Here is a 20,993-nt window from a genome sequence, read left to right as displayed (position 1 = left end):
GAGGTTTCACTGAGCAACTCCTTGTGTCAAGAGCCCTGATGCTGGGGATGTGGACAGGGAATCAATCATTCATTAGTCAAGTCCCTGTCTGTGGGAGCTCAGAATCCAAAGATATAAATAATAGGCCAGAAAAGGAACCGAGATCACACACTAATATGAAAGTTAATGCATGAACTTTTTATAATCCTCTCGATAAGCTTTAATTCTATTAAGCTGTTCGAGCTTCCCAGGAACAGGTAAGCCTTGAACAGCAGCTAGGAGGATCACTTTGTCATCAGATAAAAACTGAGGCTCAGAGAGGAAATGATTTATTCTAGTTACCACCTGGATAAACTTAGGGTTTTATGCGACAGGCGTGTGCGTACTCAGTTGTGTCCGCGACCCTATGGGGTTTAGCCTGCCAGGTCCCTCTGTTCAAGGGATTCTGCAGGAAAGAGTAGTGGAGTGGGTTGCTATTTCCTCCTCAAGGGTATCTTCCCCATCCAGGGATCGAATCAGTGTCTCCTGTGCCTCCTGCATTGCAGGCGGATTCTTCACCGTTTGAGCTGTCGGGGAAGCCTAGGGTTACTGGGTACAAAGAAAGCTGCTTGAAGGCAGGGGACTCTGAATCGTCCAAGTCTCATCCACAGCGCCTACTCGAGTGACAGTAACATCAAAAGCAGTAATAATAATAAAAAGACATAGGGCTGGCTGCTCTATGATCCCAGGGGTAAGTGGCGTGCAAGAAGGCGGAGAAGGCAGTGAAAACTGTCTCTCCCATACCTTTCAGGACCGGAGCGTTGCTCCCTCTCCCCTAATCCTGGTCCTCGAGTCCCTCCCAGAGCCTCCGTTAGGAGGTGGGAAAAGATGTTGCCATAGGTCACTGAGGACACCATCCGTTCTCTCATTGGCCGAAGCCGAAAAAGATCGTCCTCCCATTCGCTAAAAGGCAAACCCCGAAAAGCCCATTGGCTGCCGAGTCCGCGGGCCTCCGTCGTTCTGGGGGCGGGCCGAGGTAGCTGGAGGGGGAGCTGGTGTGTTGGGGGGAGGGGGCTCGCCGTTGCCCTGGTTACGCCGAGGCACGTGTGCAGTCCCGGAAGCGGCTCCGGGAAGCTGCCCAGCGCACGCAGCCGGAGGAAGCACAGCCCCGGTCCGCTCGGGTCGGGTCCGGCTGGGCCATGGAGCCATTACCTGAGCCCGCGTCCGGGCCCCGACCCAGGCCCCACCGTCTTCTGCTTCTTTCCCTGCTATTGCTGCTGCTGCTGCTACTGCCGGCCCCGGAGCTGGGCCCCAGGCAAGCCCGAGCCGAGGACACCGACTGGGTTCGATTGCCCAGCAAATGCGAAGGTGAGGGGGCGGGGCCCGTGGGGAGTATCCTGCTGGGGGCGGGGCTTGCAGAGAGGGTTGGGGGAGGGACCGTCCCGGGCTCGGAGCGGGTCTCCTTTCCTGGAACCTACTCTGTGCCTGGCACAGTGCTGGACGCTGGGAACGCAGGGGCGGCCGAGAGGTCGGGTCTCGGTGCACCTGGAGCTCAGAAATCGCTGAAAACAAGCTGTTACAATGGGGGTGGTAGATGCCACGAGAGAGGAGGCGCCGGGCTTTGGGGGCTGGGTGAGGAGCATCTAAATCTAGACCCCAAATGCGGGGAAAGGCTTCCTCCTGGAAGCCCTGAGTAGTCAGGAGTTAGTCGAGTGAAGAGAAGCGAAGTCACAGATGCAGAGGCCTACAGGCAAAGGACAAATTTGAGGAACTGAAAAGATTCACATGACCCGTCTTGGGGAAAGAACTTGAGACGCTCCCCTTGTGCCCTGACCACAACCGGCTGTGCGTCACCGGCCGTCTCCTCCATTAGCCGTGAGCTCCTCCAGGGCAAGGGACCTTGTCTAGGTAGCTGTTCACATACAGGCGTGAGTGAACGTGGGTGAAGCTGGGGTGCTGTGGGTGTGTGTGGAGGAAGGAAGAGGGTCTGAGACCTAAGGGGTCACTTTAGGAGAAAAATAGAACCTGGGGGAACTTGGTGAGAGAGGGAGATTTTAGGGATATGGGAAGAGAGTGAATCCCAAAGACAGAGAGGTGGAAGTGTGGCACTGGTGTGTGTGAGAGAGAAACAGAGATAGGGAGGGAGAGAGAGAAGGAGAGAGAAGCATGCCAGCACACACACCAGCCAAGGCCCTACCTTTTTTTCCCTCATCTCCATTTCTCAGTTTTGTCCTCAGACTTTTACACACACTCCTACGTTCTCACCTCTCTAACCCCAGCCCCTCACCCCTGAAAGCTGGCTATAAACCGGTTGCATCCTAATTCAAAGCCTGTAGCCAGCCAGATATTTCCTGAGCACTGGGAAGTGTGGGTGGTTTGGGAGGCGTAATCCTTTCATTTGAGAGATTAAAGGTGAGTTGCTTCAGAGATGAGCTGACCTCACTGGTCAGCCTTCCAGTATGGGTTCTAGCCTGTACTTTCTCCCTCACTGTCTTGAACAGACAGTCACAGGGTTATAATGCCTTCTTTTCACTCTTCTGGCCACAGCTAAGATCCTTTGGGGATTTTACTTCCCCTTCTCATTTTCTATCTTATTCTGATGCCAAAGAGCCCTTATGGTTTCTCTCATTGTTCTCACAGCCTAAGAAGCTCACACTTCTTTTCCATAGGAAACTCATAAAAGCATAGAGCTGGCAAAAATCTTTAGATCATTCTAATCCAACCTGATTTTGTAGGTAATTGGTAAAGAATAAAAGAGATTTTCAGTCATGGGATGGCTTAACCTAAGTGTATATTTACTTTTATTTATCACTGTGACACCTTAGTTATTAAGTGCTGACTGTCTGGCCCACAAAGCCTGCCTCTGGCTTAGTAGCCTGAGTAGAAGAGGCCTTGGCACAGAGGAAAGAGAACCTGCCCAGAAAGAAGTGGGTAGATGTTCACGGGGATCTAGGGTCTATGCCATGAGCCTCCTACAAGTCTGGTTCTGGGTGGGATCCCCAGAGGGGGTCTTGAAGAGGTAAGGTTTGGGAGAGTTGAGAAGCAAGGTTGTATTTGATGGATATAAGAGAAATGGATTGATGGGTTCCAACCCCCTGGGCTTGGCATACTACATAGTGAGCACCTGGGAGAGGGGAGCACAGGAGTCAGAAAAATGATAAGCTCACACAGAGTACAGGACAGAAGAGGGCAGGAGCCTCGGTGGCCCTGGATGGAGAGCCAGGGAGGCGAGACACCCTCAGTTCATTCTGGACTCTGAAATCAGTGGCTGACGTTTTGGAATCTTAATGTGTTCAAGTTCTCCAAGCCATCTATTAATGCATATGTTATAAAAGTTCACTAAGCAGGCCTGCAGGGGATTTGTTTGTTTTGGTGGTAAATTGGTTTTCTATCCAACTCTGCTGTTGTTATTAAAACAATGCTGTTGACATTTAGCCTGCAGATCATATTCCATTCAGAGGCATCAGAAGCTGCTCGATCACAAGCACAGTCTCTCCGGGCAGTATTTATCAAGTATCCAGCACATACCAAGTCCCAAAATAGAGGAATAAGGAAGAAATTCAGCCCATGATCCTCACTTTGAGTGCCCTTGTAGTCTAATTGGAGAGTCACATGAGATGATCAAGGCCCTTGGTGAGAGCATGGGTCCTACAGTGTCTCAGGATGAAATCAAGAGCAGGTGGGACTCATCCAGAAGGGCTTCCTGGGGGAGCAGGCTTTTAAGATGAGGTGGAGAGAAAGGACAGACAAGCCCTGAAGCCCTAGAGGGCGTCACGCACTTCCCTAAGGCCCCAAGCACTGCACACTTTCAGTGGTAGCAGTCCTTATGCAATGGTAATTATTTGTTTACACTTCTTTCTGCTCCATTAGACTGAGTATCTGGGAGGGAGGGACCTTGTTTTCCTCTCTGTATCCCCAGGCAGTGCCTGACACGTAGGAGTTGCTTAATAACTATTTGAAGAAGAATAAGAGGAAATGAGAAAATAAATGTACAAAAACAGTAGAAACAGGCCTGTAGGGGGAAATGGAGCAAATTAACTTGGTAGGAATAGAGAACTGGTGTTGAAATAACATATGAAATCAAGAAATGAAACAGCCATAAAAAACATCTTGGGAACAATTGGGGAATTTGAACATGGACTGAGTATTAGATGAGATAGGAATTGTTGTTAAATCTTCCAAGCATGGTGGTGGTTTTATGATTAGTAGGGGAAGGTCCTTGTTCTCAGGAAGTGCTCAATGACTTGTTTAGGAGCAAAGATCATGATGTCTTGTAGCTTATTTTCAAAATGGTTTAGCAAAAACAGTGCGTATATTGTTGACATCTATTATTATCACATTGCTTTATATTATAAATTGGAAATAGTGGTAAATCACTGTCGTGTTTTTTTTTTTTTTCTAACAGCTCTTTTTGTTCTTTTTTCTTTCTTTTTTATTCTTTTTTACTAGCAATTCTTGACTGTGATGTAAGGTATATGGTTATTCATTGTACTCTTTCAGCTTTTCTGTATGTTTGAAATTCTTTTCAGTGACATGAATGATTGTCGGGGTAGGGGACAGGAAGGAGCTGGGAGAAATGGAGACAGTAGAATGAGGGCCCAGAGAGGACAGGGGGCAGTGGATCTTGGAGCCTACTTTCACCCACTGAACTCTACTGCTGGTCTGGTGCTGACTCCTTTCTCTGCCCCAAGCATCAACTCAACCCAGTCCTGGGGAGGCGTCCCCTTGGGTCTCTTTTGCTGGGAGCCGGCTCCCAGCAAAGACTCAGATGCACTCAGTCGGTGGTGCTGTGTCTTCTTCCCCCAGTGTGTAAATATGTCGCTGTGGAGCTGAAGTCAGCCTTTGAGGAAACTGGCAAGACCAAGGAGGTGATCGACACAGGCTATGGCATCCTGGACCGGAAGGCTTCAGGCGTCAAATATACCAAGTCGTAAGTAGAGGGGAGGGAGAGGGGCACCAGCCTGCCCTGCTTTGTTCCTGAGGCATCAGCATTGTGAAGTTCCCTTCTCCCTTCCCACTAGGCAGACCCACAAAAAGGAGACAGCTCTAACTGAGACCCAGGTTTGCCCACTGATTCTACCCTGAACTGATTGTATGGCCTTCCTAAATCCCCAAGTGCCCCTGGGCTTCACATCTTTCATCTGTAAAAGCAAGACTGTTGGACCTCACCAGTAATTCCCAATGATTGGAATTTATGGACCAGTCTTTAAAAATATAGGATTGCTGGGAAATTCCCTGGTGGTCCAGTGGTTAGGGCTGGACATTTTTCATTGCCATGGCCCAGGTTCAATCCCTGGTCAGGGAACTAAGATCCTGCAAGCTGCTCAGTGCAGCCAGAAAAAAACAGGCTTACCAACTTTTAATCTTGCCGGGTATAAATATTGAAAACAAACCAAAAAGCGTTTCCATCAACTATGATCATCCTTTCAAAATGAAACACTATCTCGACATCAAATATCCATACATTTTGCTTTATTTTTTTTTAATCTAGCTAATCATTTAACTTTATATTTAAAAAACAACAACAACAACTTTCTTCCCATAGAGCTGTTAAAATTGTGTCTTTCTGGTCTGTGTTCCAGCATTTCAGAGCCCCCCTGATGACCTATCTCCCTCCCAGCTCTGCCTTCCCGTTGGTGAGCCGTGCAGGTGCTGGGGTAGCAGGGCTGGAGGGCTGGACCCCTAACCCACAGGGTCAAGGAGGGGAGCTCAGGCAGGGACTGTCTTGTGCTGCTGTCTCGGCAGGGACTTAAGGTTAATTGAAGTCACGGAGACCATTTGCAAGCGGCTCCTGGACTACAGCCTGCACAAGGAGAGGACCGGCAGCAACCGATTTGCTAAGGTTGGCTTTGTATATGCCCTTCCTCCCCAATGGGGCTGGGCTTCGGGTCTCAGTGTGTCTCCTGGTCTGGGTGCCATCAGAAGATCATGCCCTGGGAGCTTCCCTCCTTGGCAGCTCCCTGTTCTTTATCCGTTACCATTTGCATCCCTCCCGTCCTGAGCGGCCTGACTTTTCAGTGCAGGTGGGCACATTCCTGATGTCTGGGCCTGCCCCCTGGAGTCCTGCCTCAGCCTAGGACAGAAACGCTCCCGGATGGCAGCCCCCTGGGGGTCAGAGCACTTTGTGCAGGGAGAACTCAGGATGCGCAGAACTGTGGGAGTTTAGAGGAGATGTCAGAAAACTCTTGGGGAGGGGGTGATGACTGTCATATCCCTTCTCTGGGCCCACGGGGCCCTACCTGGACCTCCATCATGATGCCTCTGACATTTATTGCACTCACCATGTACATGAATGCTTCTTTCACTGGAGAATGAGCTTCCTTGCAGCAAGGGCCATGTTTCCTTTTTTTAAAATTTTCCCTTGTGCTATTTATTTTTCTATCCACAAAAGAAAGGTGCATGAATGTGTGAAAAAATAAAGTGAATCAGTTTAAGTTCTGATCCAAAATGAGATGTGTGATGGGAAAACAGATCCGTACAACAGCAATCTTGCCCTGGCCCAGGGTTTTAAAGTCCCATCAAAAACTGGATGTCTTCCCTTTCCTCTTCCTTTGCTCTTGCCTCATCTCACACATTTCTGCTTGAAGACTGTGTCACACGGATGCAGTGGCTCAGAAGTCAATACAACTGTGTGAGCTCACCACTCTCGTACACAGAATCTACCAGCCACACAATTCCAGGGAGTGGCTTGACAATAAATTGACAATGAACTCTCTTCTGTGGCTGAATGATGCCAGGACTCCTGGACATTGATAAGATGTCATCCTGCCCCTATCTCCATACGCCTCCCCGTATACCTGTTGCCATGTATCTTTCCAAAAGGATCCAGAGGGGGTTGTGGGGTGTCTGGAGGCTCATGTGTCTCCTGTCACTCCTATAAGGGCCCATGTTTCTTTATCTCTGCATCTTCTATGCCTGGTAGAAGAGCTGTCTCCCACATTTCTCCACCTAAGTATCCTTCTAGCAAAGGAGATGCTTCAGAAACCCTTGGGAAACCTAGAGAAATACTTCTAAGCCACAAAAGTCCCAGGTTTTATCTTTATAATTTGTATTAACGTTGTACTTGGTAATAAACCCATGTTTAATGTAACAATGTTTTAATTTTACTTTCTATAGCAAAAAAATTAGAAGCAGCCTGACCATTCACTAGTATAGGGGAGTGGTTAAGTAAATTGGCCATTCAGTGGACTCTTAGGCAAACTATACAATGAAGAATGAGGTAGTTCTTTATGAGTTGAACTAAAATCACCTCCAGAGTATAGTTGTTTAGTCGCTAAGTTACGTCCAACTCTTTTGCGACCCTATGGACTATAGCCCTCCAGGCTTCTCTGTCCATGAGATTTCCCAGGCAAGAATAGTGGAGTGGGTAGCCATTTCCTTCTCCAGGGGATCTTCCTGACCCAGGGATGGAACCTGAGTTTCCTGCATTGGCAGGCAGATTCTTTACCATTGAGCCACCCGGGAAGCCCTCTCCAAAGGATATTATTAAGTAAAAAAATGCACAGTGCAGAATAGTGTATATGATACATACATACAGTTGCTTGTGCGGGGGTGGAGGAGAGGCTGTTTTTGTGTGCGTAGTGGCTTGTGTCCACTTGTGTGGTCTCTGGGAGACAGAAGAAACAGGTAGTGTGTTGTCTCTGTGGAGAAGACCTAGGTGGTGGGCAGAAGTAATTTCGTACAGAACCAAGAGTCTTCCCTGCCTTGGCTGTTCTTCTTCCCAGCAAGGAAAGGTACAAGTTGTGGGAAGAACCACAAGTAGGGAGTGGGCTGGACATGGGGGAGGCCACAGTGAGGGGAAAGAAACAGGACCAGTTTATTATCTTGGAAAGGAGTATTTGCTCAAAGAGCCCCGAGAGCAGCCTTTCCGAAAGGAGGAGGTGTGGGGAGGCAGGACAGGCTGTGTGTGTGGAGGGGTTGTGGGACGCAGGCCACAAAGAGGGGAGTGGAAGGTGAGGATGAGCGTGAGAAGCTGGAGAGGGTCCTGACCTTAGCAGGGTCCCTGGGTCTCCAGCTGCACCGGGAGAGGAGCAGGGCAGGGAGGGGAAGGGTCTCTGCCTCTCACATCCCATCGTGTCTTCAGGGCATGTCAGAGACCTTTGAGACGCTACACAACCTGGTGCACAAAGGGGTCAAGGTGGTGATGGACATCCCCTACGAGCTGTGGAACGAGACCTCGGCAGAGGTGGCCGACCTCAAGAAGCAGGTAGGGGCCCCGCCGCCGCCCGGGCTCGGTGAGGGCGGGTCCTCAGTTGATGAGGGCCACCGGGAGCCTGGGGACTGTGGTCAAGCCGTCTCACCCCGCCTCTGGCTATGGCCTCCTGAATCACAGCCACCAGCCCGGTGGGTGGCGAGACGAGGCTCAGGCTCGCCCGGCTCCCCCGGGAGAGGCCAGGCCCGGGCGTTGCCGACGTGAGGCCTTGCGGTTAACAGTGCGACGTCCTGGTGGAGGAGTTCGAGGAGGTGATCGAGGACTGGTACAGGAACCACCAGGAGGAGGACCTGACTCAGTTCCTCTGCGCCAACCACGTGCTAAAGGGCAAGGACGCCAGTGAGTCCCAGGGCAGCAGGGCTGGGCCCTCTATGCTCCCCCCTCAGGGGAGGCGGGTGAGGAGAGGATGCAAAAGAAATAAGAAATGGCGGCGTTGGAGCCTCCATCCTCAGGGGGCTGGATGGTGCAGGGCGGGGTCAGGGCCTGGTGCCTCAGATGCCCCCCAGACAGGCCAGGGGGCCCCCAGCGAAGCAGAGCTGGGGCCAGATCACATCACCACTCCCAGTGGCTCTGCAGCCCGAGCTCCTCACTCAGCCAGCCAGCCAGCCTGTTGAGGGTGTCTCTCCTCCTCCCTGCAGGCTGCCTGGCAGAACAGTGGTCTGGCAAGAAGGGGGACACAGCCGCCCTGGGAGGCAAGAAATCCAAGAAGAAGAGCGGCCGGGCCAAGGCCTTGGGCGGTGGCAGCAGCAAACAGAGGAAGGAGCTGGGCGACCTCGACGGAGACCCCAGCCCCGAGGAGGACGAGGGCATCCAGAAGGCTTCCCCGCTCACACACAGCCCCCCTGACGAGCTCTGAGCCTAACCCAGTGGCTCCTGCTGACCGAGAGCCTGAGCTGGGAGCCCAAGGGTCTGGGCCCCCAGCTTCCGCAGATGGAGCAGCGCAGGGCCTCAGCGATGCCTGCCTGGCCAGTGCCGCCTCCTGCCGTGGAAACTCCAGCCCCGGGAGAACTGGGATCCGCTGCGGGCAGCCAGGGCCGGCCTCTTCCCTCTGCCCAGCGTTCCTATCCCGACCCAGACTTCAGGCGGGCCCCGTGATCTCAGGACTGCCCAGGATTCCAGTGTGAGCTCCGGTGGGCAGGTGTCGAGCTGGACCCGGGACTGGGGCTCCAGAGCCCCCCACCCCCTCGCTCCTCCAGCACCAGCTCCTCCTCCCCGCACCCCCTCTTCCTGTGGACGCCTTGTGCTCTGCCCGGCCCTCCCCTGGGGCTCACAGAGTAAAAACCTTTCGGCCTTTTTCATTCATATTTCTGAGTCCCCTTCAGCTCCTCAGAGGGGCCGGAGCCCCCTGTCACTCTTTCCTGCCCCCCTGCTCCCGCCTTGGGGGCTGAGGATGGGAGGCTGTTCCTGTAAACCTGCCCGCTGTGGGGAAAGCAGGCGCAGGGAGGGCCCTGGGGTGAGGGCTGGGCTTTGGATATGGGGTGGGCATAGAGCTCCGGCCCTGCCCCTCAGCTGCCTGTGGTTTCCCTGAGCTGCTTAGGCCGGGAGAGCCGTCCTCACTGCTTCCCGGCCTCCCGCCTCCCCTCTCCCCGCCAAGGCCTTCCCGTTGGTTGTGTAAAGTGTGCACGGTGACCCCACCAGCCCCAGCCCCCCCCTCCACGTCCTGCCTCTTGGCTTCTGGCCTCTTGATCTTGACCCTTGTTCCCTGATGACCACACCTGACCACTCTGCATTCCCTAGCTCTTGTGCCAGGAACCCACAGGGGAGGACAGCCAAGCCCCCAACAACACTGGTTACACCGTGTTCTCTGGGAGCAGGGATCGAACAGCAAGGCTGGCCTCTGAGGAGAAGGGGTGGGAGGCACCTCCCGGGCCGTCCTGAGGGCAGAGATCGGTGGTGGCGTCAGAAGCAACAGTGGCAAGGGCCGCGGGTAGTCCATGCTCTAACCCCACAGGTGCCCCAGACGCCAGCTTCTGGCAAAAATGCTCGGGGTTCCCCTCCCCAGGGCTGGGGATAGCCAGGCCACAGAGAGGGGAGCAGACTGGAAGCTGCTGCTGCCCTGAGTCACGAAGCTTGGAGCAGGCCCCGAGAGGAGGATTCTTTGTGGCCTAATGCCCCCCTCACTGACTGCAGTATGGAGACTATCCCCACGTTGGAGGAGCTGTGGGCCGAGAAGCCATTCGAGACTCGGGGCCCAGCCTGGACTCTGTTCTGAGCGTAGGAGATGACTGGGGAGGGGTCAGGCATTGGAACTCAGGGCTAGGGAACCATTTGCGGCCCCCTGGACTGTCTACAGTTTGGTGGCCAGTCTCTGACTCTCCCTTCCTGTCACTGTTCCACAGCTCTTCAGTGCTTGGCTTAATTCTGTCCCCAGAGCTTCGTTGTCCTGTGAATAGGATGAGACAAAGACTAGGAGCCCAATCCCAGGCCTAGGCTCGGACCGGAGGGAGGGCGGCGTGGTGACTGCTCTGCCCTTTGACCTGCAGCTGCTGGAGGATGAGCGCCCTCACCCGCACCCTGCACCCCACCTCCCGGTCCCCACAAAGCCAGGCATGTTGCACACTCTAGCTCTCCACCCACCCACCCACCCCAGCAGGCAGCTTCTCCCTGGCCCAGCCTAGGAAAGAGCAGGATCCACTTCCCAGGTTTTCCTTTCCCTCTCCCCACCACACATACCAGCCTTTCTGAGCTTGACTACAGCCTCCCGCTTTCCCACACCCCTTCTCTCCATAAGGTGAGAGGTCTGGCTAAGCTCAAGTGAACCTGATCTCAGTCCCCTTAGTAGAAACCCAATCAGAATGGTGTCTTCTACCCTCACGTGAACCCGAGTCACTTGGATGCTTGTCAGCCAGACAGATGTCTGGGTGCTGCTCAGACTTGCCAGTCTGGGGATCTAGGAGTCGGCCTGGCTCTTAGGAGGAGGTCAGCTGGACCCCACTTCACCGGGAGAAATTTGGATGTTGTGTTCAGAGGGGCTGGGACCTCAATGAAGCCACACTGGAAGGAAGTCTTGTCCTCAGAAACGTGAATTGTCAGCACCTCAGAGAGGATGTGTCTCTGTTGAAGACTTTCGTCATCCAGAACCTCAAAGGCTAATGGACTAGCCACAAGCCCAGTTTGTTCAAGTTCAGCGACAGCCAAGTCTCAGGGGTTGGGGCTCTGCAGGCTCAGAAGTGGCTGCATCAGGGCCCCTGTGTACCTGTTTGAGGGCACAGCTCCTAGGAGGCAGGCTCCTCTGTTTCCAAGTCCCTGTGTGGTGGTTCCCTGCAACATCTTTTTGCACCTTAGCGGTGCTTTTCATACCTTTGACTCCCCTCTGTCAGACAGTTGTTTTAATAAAAAGTTTTGTTAGAATTAGACGCTTGACCGCCAAAATTCCTGCCAGAAAATGATAGACAAGCCCCTGAGGCTTGGAGTTTGACTGAAAACCCCTTAAATGCGGAAACCGTGCAGTTCACAGCTTGTCCACATGTCAGAGCAGCCCTAAATCACTTTAGTTCACAAGTACAAACAAAATTCCTCTTCTTATGCTTTGATCCTGAAAGAAAAGCACATTTTTTTTTCCTGACAGATGCACAGTCCATGCCTAACTGGTTTAAAGAAGGACTGTGTGTACTAATCCTAGCAGCAGAGCCCGCAGAATCCCTCTTGACCATCCCCTGATGGCCTGGTTTGTGCTATTAAGGAATTTCACTGGAACAATAATAATATAGTAGCCACTGTTTTTTGAATGCATATTATCGTGGCAAGCACCGCTCTACATGCTTTTACATAATTAACTGATGTAATACAGCTGTGATCTACACAAGGACATGAAATTTTAAACACATTATTGAATAATAAAATACACAAAGTATGTATATCATAAATGTACAGTTCAATGAGTTTTTATGAACTGAATACCAAAATCAACCAGCATGAAGATCACAAAACACTATTACCACCACCCCCACACATTCTACAAAAAGAAAAGGGATTTTGGTCTACTTTGTTCACTGCTCGATCCCCAGTGATTAATACAGCCCCTGGCACAGAGTAGCTGCTTCCCCCCAGCTCCCTGCCGCACTGCAGGGCTCATGGGATCTTAGTTCCTCCACGAGGGATTGAACCCAAGCCCTTGGCAGTGAAAGCTCAGAGTCCTAACCACTGGACCACTGGGGAATTCCCAGAGTAGCTACTTAATAAATATCTGATGAATGAGTGGAGCACAGAAAGGTCAAATAACTTGCCCAGACCACACATTTAGGAAGTGAGCCAACCAGGTTGTGAACCCAGAAAGAATGGCTTCAGCGTCCTGTGGCTCAGCCTCTGACATAGAGCTTTGCAGCCACAGCTGGTTGGCTCGTCCACCCTCTTCCCCTTACCTGGCTCTCCAGAAGGCAGGCCGCAGACCAGTTGCTGTCCAGTAGTCTATTTATGTCTTCAGAGTTTAAAGCTGGACATGCAGTTAAAAGACTTGAATTAACCTTCAAGTCTTTCTCCCTGTTCAAAATTAACAGTTGTGTGTATAGCTTAAAGGCAGCTTGGGGGCTTCCCTGGTGGCTCAGTGGTAAAGAATCCCCCTGCATATACAGGGGAGACAGGTTGATTCCTAATCTGGGAAGATCCCACATGCTGTGGAGCAACTAAGCCTGTGCACCACAGCTATTGAGCCTGTGCTCTAGAGCTCAGGAGCCGCAACTATTGAGCCCTCGTAATATAACTGCTGAAGCCCGAGTCCCCTAGAGTCAGTACTCCAGAACAAGAGAAACCACCGCAGTGAGAACCCCCTGCACTGCAATTGGAGAAAAGCCAGCAACGAAGACACAGTGCAGCCAAAAATAAATAAATATTTTTTTTTAAAGGCAGCTTGACCCTTACTGCTGCCCTTAAGGGCTGACTTCTTACAATTTCTTTAAAAGGAATCCAATTTTACTCATTCTTTCTTTAAAAGTGTATTCTCCACCTATTAAACTTCCACTAAAATGGTTGTGATTCTCTACTGGGAGATGTAGGTACACCTGGAGATGGGAGAAGTTGACCAGCTGCATTACCAGCTCCAGGGGTGGTAACATCTCCTAACATCATCACTTTTCTAAAGTAGAAAAGGTTCTCTGTCTGAAAAAAACAAAGCAAGACACTCAAAAGTCAGGTGTTAGTTTTTAAATTTATTTATTTGTTTTTGGCTGCATTGGGTCTTCGCTCTAGTTGCAGGGCTCAGGCTTCTCACCGTGGTGGTTTCTCGTTTCAGAGTGTGGGCTCTAAGGTGTGTAGACTTCAGTAGTTGTGGCTCACTGGCTTAGCTGCCCAGCAGCATGTGGACTCTTCCTGGACCAGGGATCGAACCCATATCCCATGAACTGGCAGGCAGATTCTCAACCACTGGGCCACCAGAGAAGTCCCCAGGTGTTATTTTGTTAGAATTGCTCGCCAAAGTGGTCTTGGTATTTTCTCATTCCTTTCATCAACATGTGACAGCATGTGCCAAGACACCTGTTACAGTGAGCAGTGTGTTACCAGCGCTCAAGCGGTGTGTCATTTTTACATGAGAGAACAGCTCAGTGAATTCCCTGGTGGTCCATAGTTAGGACTCTGAGCTGTCACTGCCTAGGGCCCGGGTTCAATCCCTGGTTGGGGAACTGAGGTCCCACAAGCTGCAAAAAACTAAACAACAAAACAAACAAACAAGCAAATAATAATAATAAAAAACCCAGATCAGTGAGGTCAATATATTCACAAGAGATTTTGCTGGAGGTTAGCACATTGATGAAATACTCATAGATGCACTAAGCTTAATAGTAATGTTAGTTCAGTCACTCAGTCAAGTCCGACTCTTTGCGACCCCATGAATCGCAGCACACCAGGCCTCCCTGTCCATCACCAACTCCCGGAGTTCACCCAAACTCATGTCCATCAAGTCGGTGATGCCATCCAGCCATCTCATCCTCTGTCGTCCCCTTCTCCTCCTGCCCCCAATCCCTCCCAGCATCAGAGTCTTTTCCAATGAGTCAACTCTTCGCATGAGCTGGCCAAAGTACTGGAGTTTCAGCTTTAGCATCAGTCCTTCCTTCCAAAGAATGTAATAGTAATGTAGCCACCACCAATTAGTGCTACCACCCACCCATAGAGGGACCAATTTTACACTTACTTGATGGGACTTTATTAAAGCAGATTGAGTCGTACATCACATGTTGAAAAGGCTAAGAAAGGATCCACTGTGATAAAAATCCATTAGCAGACTTCATGTGGGCATCACAGTGGTCAATCTGGGTAGTCAGCAGAGAAGATTTTTTTCAGCAGCTTGAACTAGAGTTTGGAAATTGGCATCCCTCCATTGAACAATGAATTTCTACCTGTCCTGAATCAAAACAAAGACATCCAGAATGTCTTCCATTTGTAGTCACTGTATATAATTCCAATCTTAAGATTTTAATGTGTCCTTAAATAGGTATAGTCATAGAGTTTGTTCCATTGCAGCCATATTCCCAACCTAGAATCTCTTTCTAAACATATACATTTGGGGGGGATTCCCAGGTGGCTCAGTGGTAAAGAATTCATCTGTTAATGCAGGAGCCTCAAGAGGCGCAGGTTTGATCCCTGGGTTAGGAAGATCTCTGGAGGAGGAAATGGCAACACACTCCAGTATTCTTGCCTGGAGAATCACATTCTTATTTTCAGCCGAGTCAAACTATAAATTGATTTATATTATGACTTTCCCTTTCTCGGCCCAGGGCCTCAGATTTGGGTTATCTAAAATTTACGGTGACTAACCAAGTAAAATAAAAGGCAGTTTTGATATATTTTGGTGGGCAGAGGACATGGACAAATAATTTAGCAATGAAGGACTGCAATTACTTGGTACATTTTGGTGGTAATTAAAGAAGATTACAACAATTAGATATAATTTTCTACCCAGTGAGATATCCATGAGTAATATCTTCATGTAGAGAAGAGTTGAAACAAACATTTGTTTTGGGTGACAGTATCAATTAATAGAAAAATTCCATTTGGAAAATGGTTCCATCATAACCATCTACATGTTCACTCTTTTGAAAAATTATGGGCGCATTTTAAATGTTCATAACATGGGGAGTGATTAAACAAGTCACAGCACATCCTCTCAGTGTAGCCAGAAATGATGCTCGAGGCCAAGTAATTTATGGTCAAGAGAAGAAAGTATGTTTTGACAGTTAAAAGTAAAAAGAAAGAAAAAAGGTCCATGAAATTTTATATGTACTCTGATCTTGACTTTTTTTTAATGCCTCTGAATGAGAAAGAAATCAAATAATTACTAACTTCAGAACAAAAATCTTATCTTTGAAATAAAAAGTATATTTAGAAGCTATAATTTTTAATAAAAAAATAAACTCTATATTTTTTAAAATTCCAAATTTACTATCAGCATTCATATTATCTTTAAAAAAATCCTATTATAAACTCCCCAGTACAATGTCTTTCTAAGCATGTGGCCAAAGATCCATCTGTAGCGTGGATCCATCTTGTAGCACAAGACTCCACTACCTGCGAGTGGGCAGGCCCATTTGAGGTCCTTTGTGAGCTAATATTTTCTATTGAAAGGTAAGAATGATTACATATCTTTGGGGTTCCTCCAGCTCCAGGATTCTATAGATGGTAAAAGTGGGAGGGGAGTGGAGGATCCTTTGTTCTAAATTCTGTATCTTGCTCTTTATTTCCTTGCTGTGTGTTAGCTGCTCTCTAGTTGCGGTGTGTGAGCTTCTCATTGTGGCAGCCTCCCTTACTGCGGAGCACAGGCTCTAGGTAAGTGGGCTCAGTAGTTATGGCTGAAGGAGGAAACAGAACAGGCTCTATCTTGAAAGCAGGACTCCATCTTGGGCCGGACTGTGGACTTTGAGCTATATGCCCAGTACCTATGGAAATGACCTACCAACTGAAAAACCAGGCCCCCAGAAGGAGGACCTCCAGGGCTCTCCATCGCCTAAAAGAATACCCTAATTATCTGTGTAACAGAACAGAATCATACATTCTATTATGCTTATTGGGGTATGACCACAAGCCTATTGATAATTGTCCACTGTTAACTACCTAGGCTTAAGGCTTATGAATCATGGGTTAACTTTGATTGTATCTTTCTTTTACCTTTGTTCAGACTAGTTTCAGGGAATTTTGGGGAGGTGGGTTTGGGCACTTACGCTTAGGGTATATAAGGTTTTCACAAAAACTGGTCGGGGTCCTTGGCTAAGAGGAGACTCTGCCTTGGCCTCGCTGGTGTAATAAACTGCATTCCACTATCTGCATTGTCCTTCTGAGTGAGTTTGTTTGAACAGGTAGCTACAACATGGCCCAGGGGCTTAGTTGCCCTGAGGCATTGTGGGGTCTTCCCAGATCAGAGATTGAACCAGCGTCCCTTGCATTGCAAGGTGGATTCTTAATCACTAGGGTTAGAAGCCCCACCCTGGCTCTTTCTGAAGCCAGAAGAACAAAGACAGGTAGGGAAGGCTGTTCTTGGTGTCTTGGGGTTCCCTGGGTAGCATCATTTTTCTGGGCACCATCCATCTCAGTGCAGGGTCTTGTCCCAGGAAGAGACCTTCTGCTTTGGGAAGGAAGGGTGGATGTACACTAATCAAGGCAAAAGACCAATTTATGAAATGATAATTAACAATGTGATAGCAAGAGCACTGGACACGCCCAGCCCTGACCCTGGACTTCCCACTCTGCGCACCTCCATGGAAAGTAGTTGGGTCTTTAGAAGGGCGCGTGATTGGAGAGGAATTTGCACCAGACTGCATCTGAGGCATTTAGAAAAGGCTTGATGCCTCACCTACAGGATAGAGGAGCACCTGGCCCCAGCTGGGTGGAATTGAGCCAGAACCGCTCCTGGACTTGAATGGCCGAGCCAGCATTATCCCCCTTCCTTCCTTCCCTAGCTGACTAGGCCCTCCTTCAGCTGGACAGTCCTTCTTTAGATATGCTAATACCTCCCCCCCCCTCCCCCCCGCTACGAACAGTTCAGCCCTGGGCGCTCATCTCTGCGGACTCAAGTTTCTTTCCAGCCTGGGGCGGGGGTGGAGCGGGCCTTCTCACTGCTGCCCTTCTCCTGCCCCGCTTCCCCGGCCCTCCAGCGACCTGGGGCCTTGGGAGGGTCCTTTCCCGCCGAGGGATGGTCCGGAGGGCCGGATCTTCAGGCAGGCGGGTAAGGCTCGTCCAGGATTGCCAGGCCGCGCCCTCCCGGCGGCCCCGGGCCGGGAGCCCGGCAGGGGCGTGTTCGCGCGCTCACCTGCCATTGGGCAGGTGGGGCGGCCGGCGCTCTGGCAGGGGCCGCATTATAAATGCGGAGCCGGAGCCGGTGGCCGCGGCGGCAGGGCCAGGCGCGTCGCAGGATGGTGGACAGCGTGTACCGGACCCGCTCCCTGGGGGTGGCGGCTGAAGGGCTCCCGGACCAGTACGCGGACGGAGAGGCGGCGCGCGTGTGGCAGCTCTACATCGGGGACACCAGCAGCCGCACCGCGGAGTACAAGGCCTGGCTGCTCGGGCTGCTGCGCGAGCACGGCTGCCAGCGGGTGCTCGACGTGGCCTGCGGCACCGGGTGAGCCCGGGCGGGGCCCCGGGGACCGTAGTGAGCGCGAGCGGGGGTGGTCAGGAGGCCCGGATGAGCGGGAACCCGGGGCACCGAGCGGATGGGGTAGGTTTGGCCCGGGCAGCCGGGCTGCAGGACCACGGGCGGGCACGTCGGGGCAGCCTCCCCAGCCGACCCGGGAGCCGGGGCTGGGGCGCGACGCCAGGGCGGGGAATGTGTGTTTGCCCAGGCAGAACGGGCAGGACGAGGCCGAGGAGACCCAGGATGAGAGCGAGGGTGTGGACACAGCGGATGGGGAAGGCGGGTTCGCCAGGGCGGCGGCCCAAGGACCGGGTTTTAGGGCTAGCCTCACCTACGGTCGAATCCCGCTCCAGCGGCAGCGTTCACTAACACTTGTTCAACGTGATGTGCCTCTGCCAAAGCATTGTGCCAGGTATTTCTGACACATCAGTTTTTAAAATCCTTACAAAACCTCATGAGGTAAGTGTGTGTGTCTGTGTTAGTTGCTCAGTCGTGCTCTTTGCGACCCCATGGACTGCAGCCCACCAGGCTCCTCTGTCCATGAGATTTTCCAGGCCAAGGATACTGGAGTGGGTTGCCATTTCCTTCTCCAGGGGATCTTCCCAACCCCGGGCCTGAACCCAGGTCTCCTGCACTGCAGGCAGATTCTTTACCGACTGAGCTACAAGAGTAGTGATAGCTATTTATGGTTGCAGAAATTTGACCTCAGAGAGGTAAAGGTGGAACGAAGATGTGGACCCAGGTTGGTTAAGGTCTGGCTTGTGCTCTGAACCACCATCTGGCAGTTCCCTGGTGGCTTAGTGGTTAGGATTCTGAGGTTTCACTGCCCAGGGCCCCGGGGTTCAATAGCTGGTGGGAGAACTGAGATCCTGCGAGCCTCATGGGACTGCCAAAAACAAAAAGAAAAAAATCCACTGTGCTACACTACCTCCTGTGCTCAAGTTACTTAACTTGCAGGAGCTTCAGTTTGCCCCCCCTCTCAAATAGCGATAACACAACCTACCTTACTGGATTGCCGTGAGTTTTAATTACTTATTTTTGCTGTACCGAGTCTTCATTTTGGGGCACAGACTTCTCTTGCTGCAGTATGTGGGATCTTAGTTTCCCTACCAGGGATCCAACCTGGGCCCCCTGCATAGGGAGTGCAGAGTCTTAGCCACTGAATCACCAGGGAAGTCCCTGGATTGCCATAAGGATTAACGCCCATTTGTACAATACCTGACTTGGTGCTGAGAAACAAAAAAGAAAAGTTACCACCGGGTGAAAAGAAACAGATTTGCCAGGTCACTTGAGGTTAGCAGAGAGAGCCTGGGGACAGGAGACAGGGGTGGACTCTGAAGAGTGGAGGAGACAGGCGTGTTCAGCGCAGGGCCTCCTCTTTGCCTCTCCAGGCCTCCCTGACTGCCCCTCTTTGACTGTCATTCCTGGTCCTGCCCAGGGTGGACTCCATCATGCTGGTGGAAGAGGGCTTCAACGTGACAAGCGTGGATGCCAGTGACAAGATGCTGAAGTATGCTCTCAAGGAGCGCTGGAACCGGAGGCATGACCCTGCCTTTGACAAGTGGGGTACGTGGGTCTGGCCAGGTGCCCTCAGTTCTCTCTACCCTGGGCTCCTTTTATCAATTGTGGTGGGGAGCTGTTTTCCTCAAAGGAGGAAATCACTGTCATTTCCCTGAAAAGGGAGGCTTGCACACCAGAATGAGGTACTGAGAATGAGGGGCTAGTTTTAATTATGTTTATAGTGTCCTGTGAAAGTCGCTCAGTTCGTGTTCGACTGTTTGCGACCCCAAGGACTATACAGTCCATGGAGTTCTCCAGGCCAGAATACTGGAGTGGGTAGCCATTTCCTTCTCCAGGGGATCTTCCCAACCCTGGGATCGAACCCAGGTCTCCCACACTGCTGGCAGATTTTTTTACTGACTGAGCCACCAGGGAAGCCCATCTTGGACAGTGGGCTTGTCCTGGACCATGGGCAGTGTCCTGTCCCCCCAAATAAAAACCCATAAGCACAGAGCCCTCCTTCCCAACCATGGTTTCCTCCTCCCTGAGCCCCTCGTCCCCTTCATCCTCCATGTCCATAATGATCCTCTCCCCTGACTGTATGGGGAGTCCCTATGTGTGTCTTGAAGGGGAAACTGAGGCAGGGCTGCCCTTGGTGGAGGTGGGTGCCACCCTGATCCCTCTTCCCCTCCCTGGCCCCCAGTCATTGAAGAAGCTAACTGGATGACTCTGGACAAAGACGTGCCCCAACCACCAGGGGGTGGCTTCGATGCTGTCATCTGCCTTGGAAACAGTTTTGCCCACTTGCCAGACTGCAAAGGTAAGAGAGCGTGTAGCCTGGGGAGTGGAACCTGCTTTGAACTATACCCTTTCCAGAGTAGAAAGACAGGAGGGAGACTGGCGCTGGGGGCCCTGAGCAGACGCAGCCTCTCTGTCCCCGCCTGGTTCAGGAGACCAGAGTGAGCACCGGCTGGCCCTGAGGAACATCGCGAGCATGGTGCGGTCGGGGGGCGTGCTGGTCATTGATCATCGCAACTACGACCACATCCTCCGCACGGGGTGCGCACCCCCAGGAAAAAACATCTACTATAAGGTGGGGCCCCCTGGGGAGGGCAGGCCCAGGGCGGGAGGTGTGGTCCCGGGGTCCTGGCCTCATGGTAGTTGCAGAGGTTGACACAGCTGGCAACACTGCCTGCAGAGTGACCTGACCAAGGACATCATGACGTCAGTGCTGACCGTGAACAACAAGGCCCACATGGTGACCCTGGATTACACGGTGCAGGTGCCGGGGACTGGCCAGAGCGGCTCTCCTGGCTTGAGGTACTGACTTGGCGAGGCGGGGGCGGGGGTGGGGGAAGGTGCCAAGACCACCAGTCCTCACTGCGGGTCCGGGGCTCTGTTGCAGCAAGTTCCGGCTCTCCTACTACCCTCACTGCCTGGCATCCTTTACGGAGTTGCTTCGAACAGCCTTCGGGGGCAAGTGCCAGCACACCGTCCTGGGTGACTTCAAACCTTACAAGCCGGGCCAGGCCTACGTTCCCTGCTATTTCATCCACGTGCTCAAGAAGACGGCCTGAGCAAGGCCTCGGCTCCCACCCTCTGCCCTGGCATTGCCAGGCTCCGTCTGGGGAGGAGGGGACCGGTGGCTCCACAATGTGGCCCCTTCAGTGCGGATCCTGGGGGTGTGGGGAGGGGCAGACTTCCGCTGCGCTCAGGAGGACGGAAGGGTGAACAATACAGTTTGTGCCTTTTCAGGTCCTGTTCCCCTTG

General features: G+C 51.7%; 2 protein-coding genes across 6 annotated transcripts; both read left to right on the top strand.

Annotated features, from left to right (window-relative positions):
• Positions 1 to 1,009: 1,009 nt before the first annotated feature.
• On the top strand, positions 1,010 to 9,472 carry CNPY3 (canopy FGF signaling regulator 3). Of its 5 annotated transcripts, none has more exons than XM_006069219.4 (6): positions 1,067 to 1,326; positions 4,765 to 4,888; positions 5,704 to 5,800; positions 8,042 to 8,164; positions 8,392 to 8,509; positions 8,809 to 9,166. In XM_006069219.4, exons 1-6 carry the CDS (start codon positions 1,158 to 1,160, stop codon positions 9,024 to 9,026), a joined length of 849 nt encoding a protein of 282 aa, XP_006069281.1. In that variant the 5' UTR covers positions 1,067 to 1,157; the 3' UTR covers positions 9,027 to 9,166. The 5 variants fall into 5 exon arrangements, with proteins under 5 accessions (XP_025125544.2, XP_006069281.1, XP_025125538.2 ...); XM_025269753.3 differs by lacking the exons at positions 1,067 to 1,326; positions 8,392 to 8,509 and adding exons at positions 1,491 to 1,866; positions 5,541 to 5,607 and having other exon boundaries at positions 8,809 to 9,472; XM_025269750.3 differs by lacking the exons at positions 1,067 to 1,326; positions 8,392 to 8,509 and adding exons at positions 1,492 to 1,886; positions 5,541 to 5,607 and having other exon boundaries at positions 8,809 to 9,472.
• Positions 9,473 to 17,301: 7,829 nt separating this feature from the next.
• GNMT (glycine N-methyltransferase) lies at positions 17,302 to 20,977 on the top strand. The gene is made up of 6 exons (XM_006069220.4): positions 17,302 to 17,711; positions 19,162 to 19,289; positions 19,927 to 20,043; positions 20,174 to 20,316; positions 20,422 to 20,543; positions 20,629 to 20,977. The coding sequence occupies exons 1-6, from the start codon at positions 17,455 to 17,457 to the stop codon at positions 20,798 to 20,800; spliced, it is 939 nt and encodes a 312-aa protein (XP_006069282.3). The 5' UTR covers positions 17,302 to 17,454; the 3' UTR covers positions 20,801 to 20,977.
• The last annotated feature ends 16 nt before the right edge of the window (positions 20,978 to 20,993 follow it).

Source organism: Bubalus bubalis, chromosome 2, assembly GCF_019923935.1.
Source record: "Bubalus bubalis isolate 160015118507 breed Murrah chromosome 2, NDDB_SH_1, whole genome shotgun sequence".
Lineage (NCBI taxonomy): Eukaryota > Metazoa > Chordata > Mammalia > Artiodactyla > Bovidae > Bubalus > Bubalus bubalis.
This window is presented reverse-complemented; position numbering and strand designations above follow the sequence as displayed.

Coding starts and splice junctions, on each gene's coding strand:
- CNPY3 (XM_025269759.3), top strand. CDS start 1,158: ATGGAGCCATTACCTGAGCCCGCGTCCGGGCCCCGACCCAGGCCCCAC. Junction 1,327..4,764: donor ATTGCCCAGCAAATGCGAAG/GTGAGGGGGCGG, acceptor TTCTTCCCCCAG/TGTGTAAATATGTCGCTGTG. Junction 4,889..5,703: donor GGCGTCAAATATACCAAGTC/GTAAGTAGAGGG, acceptor CTGTCTCGGCAG/GGACTTAAGGTTAATTGAAG.
- GNMT (XM_006069220.4), top strand. CDS start 17,455: ATGCGGAGCCGGAGCCGGTGGCCGCGGCGGCAGGGCCAGGCGCGTCGC. Junction 20,317..20,421: donor GAAAAAACATCTACTATAAG/GTGGGGCCCCCT, acceptor CACTGCCTGCAG/AGTGACCTGACCAAGGACAT. Junction 20,544..20,628: donor AGCGGCTCTCCTGGCTTGAG/GTACTGACTTGG, acceptor GCTCTGTTGCAG/CAAGTTCCGGCTCTCCTACT.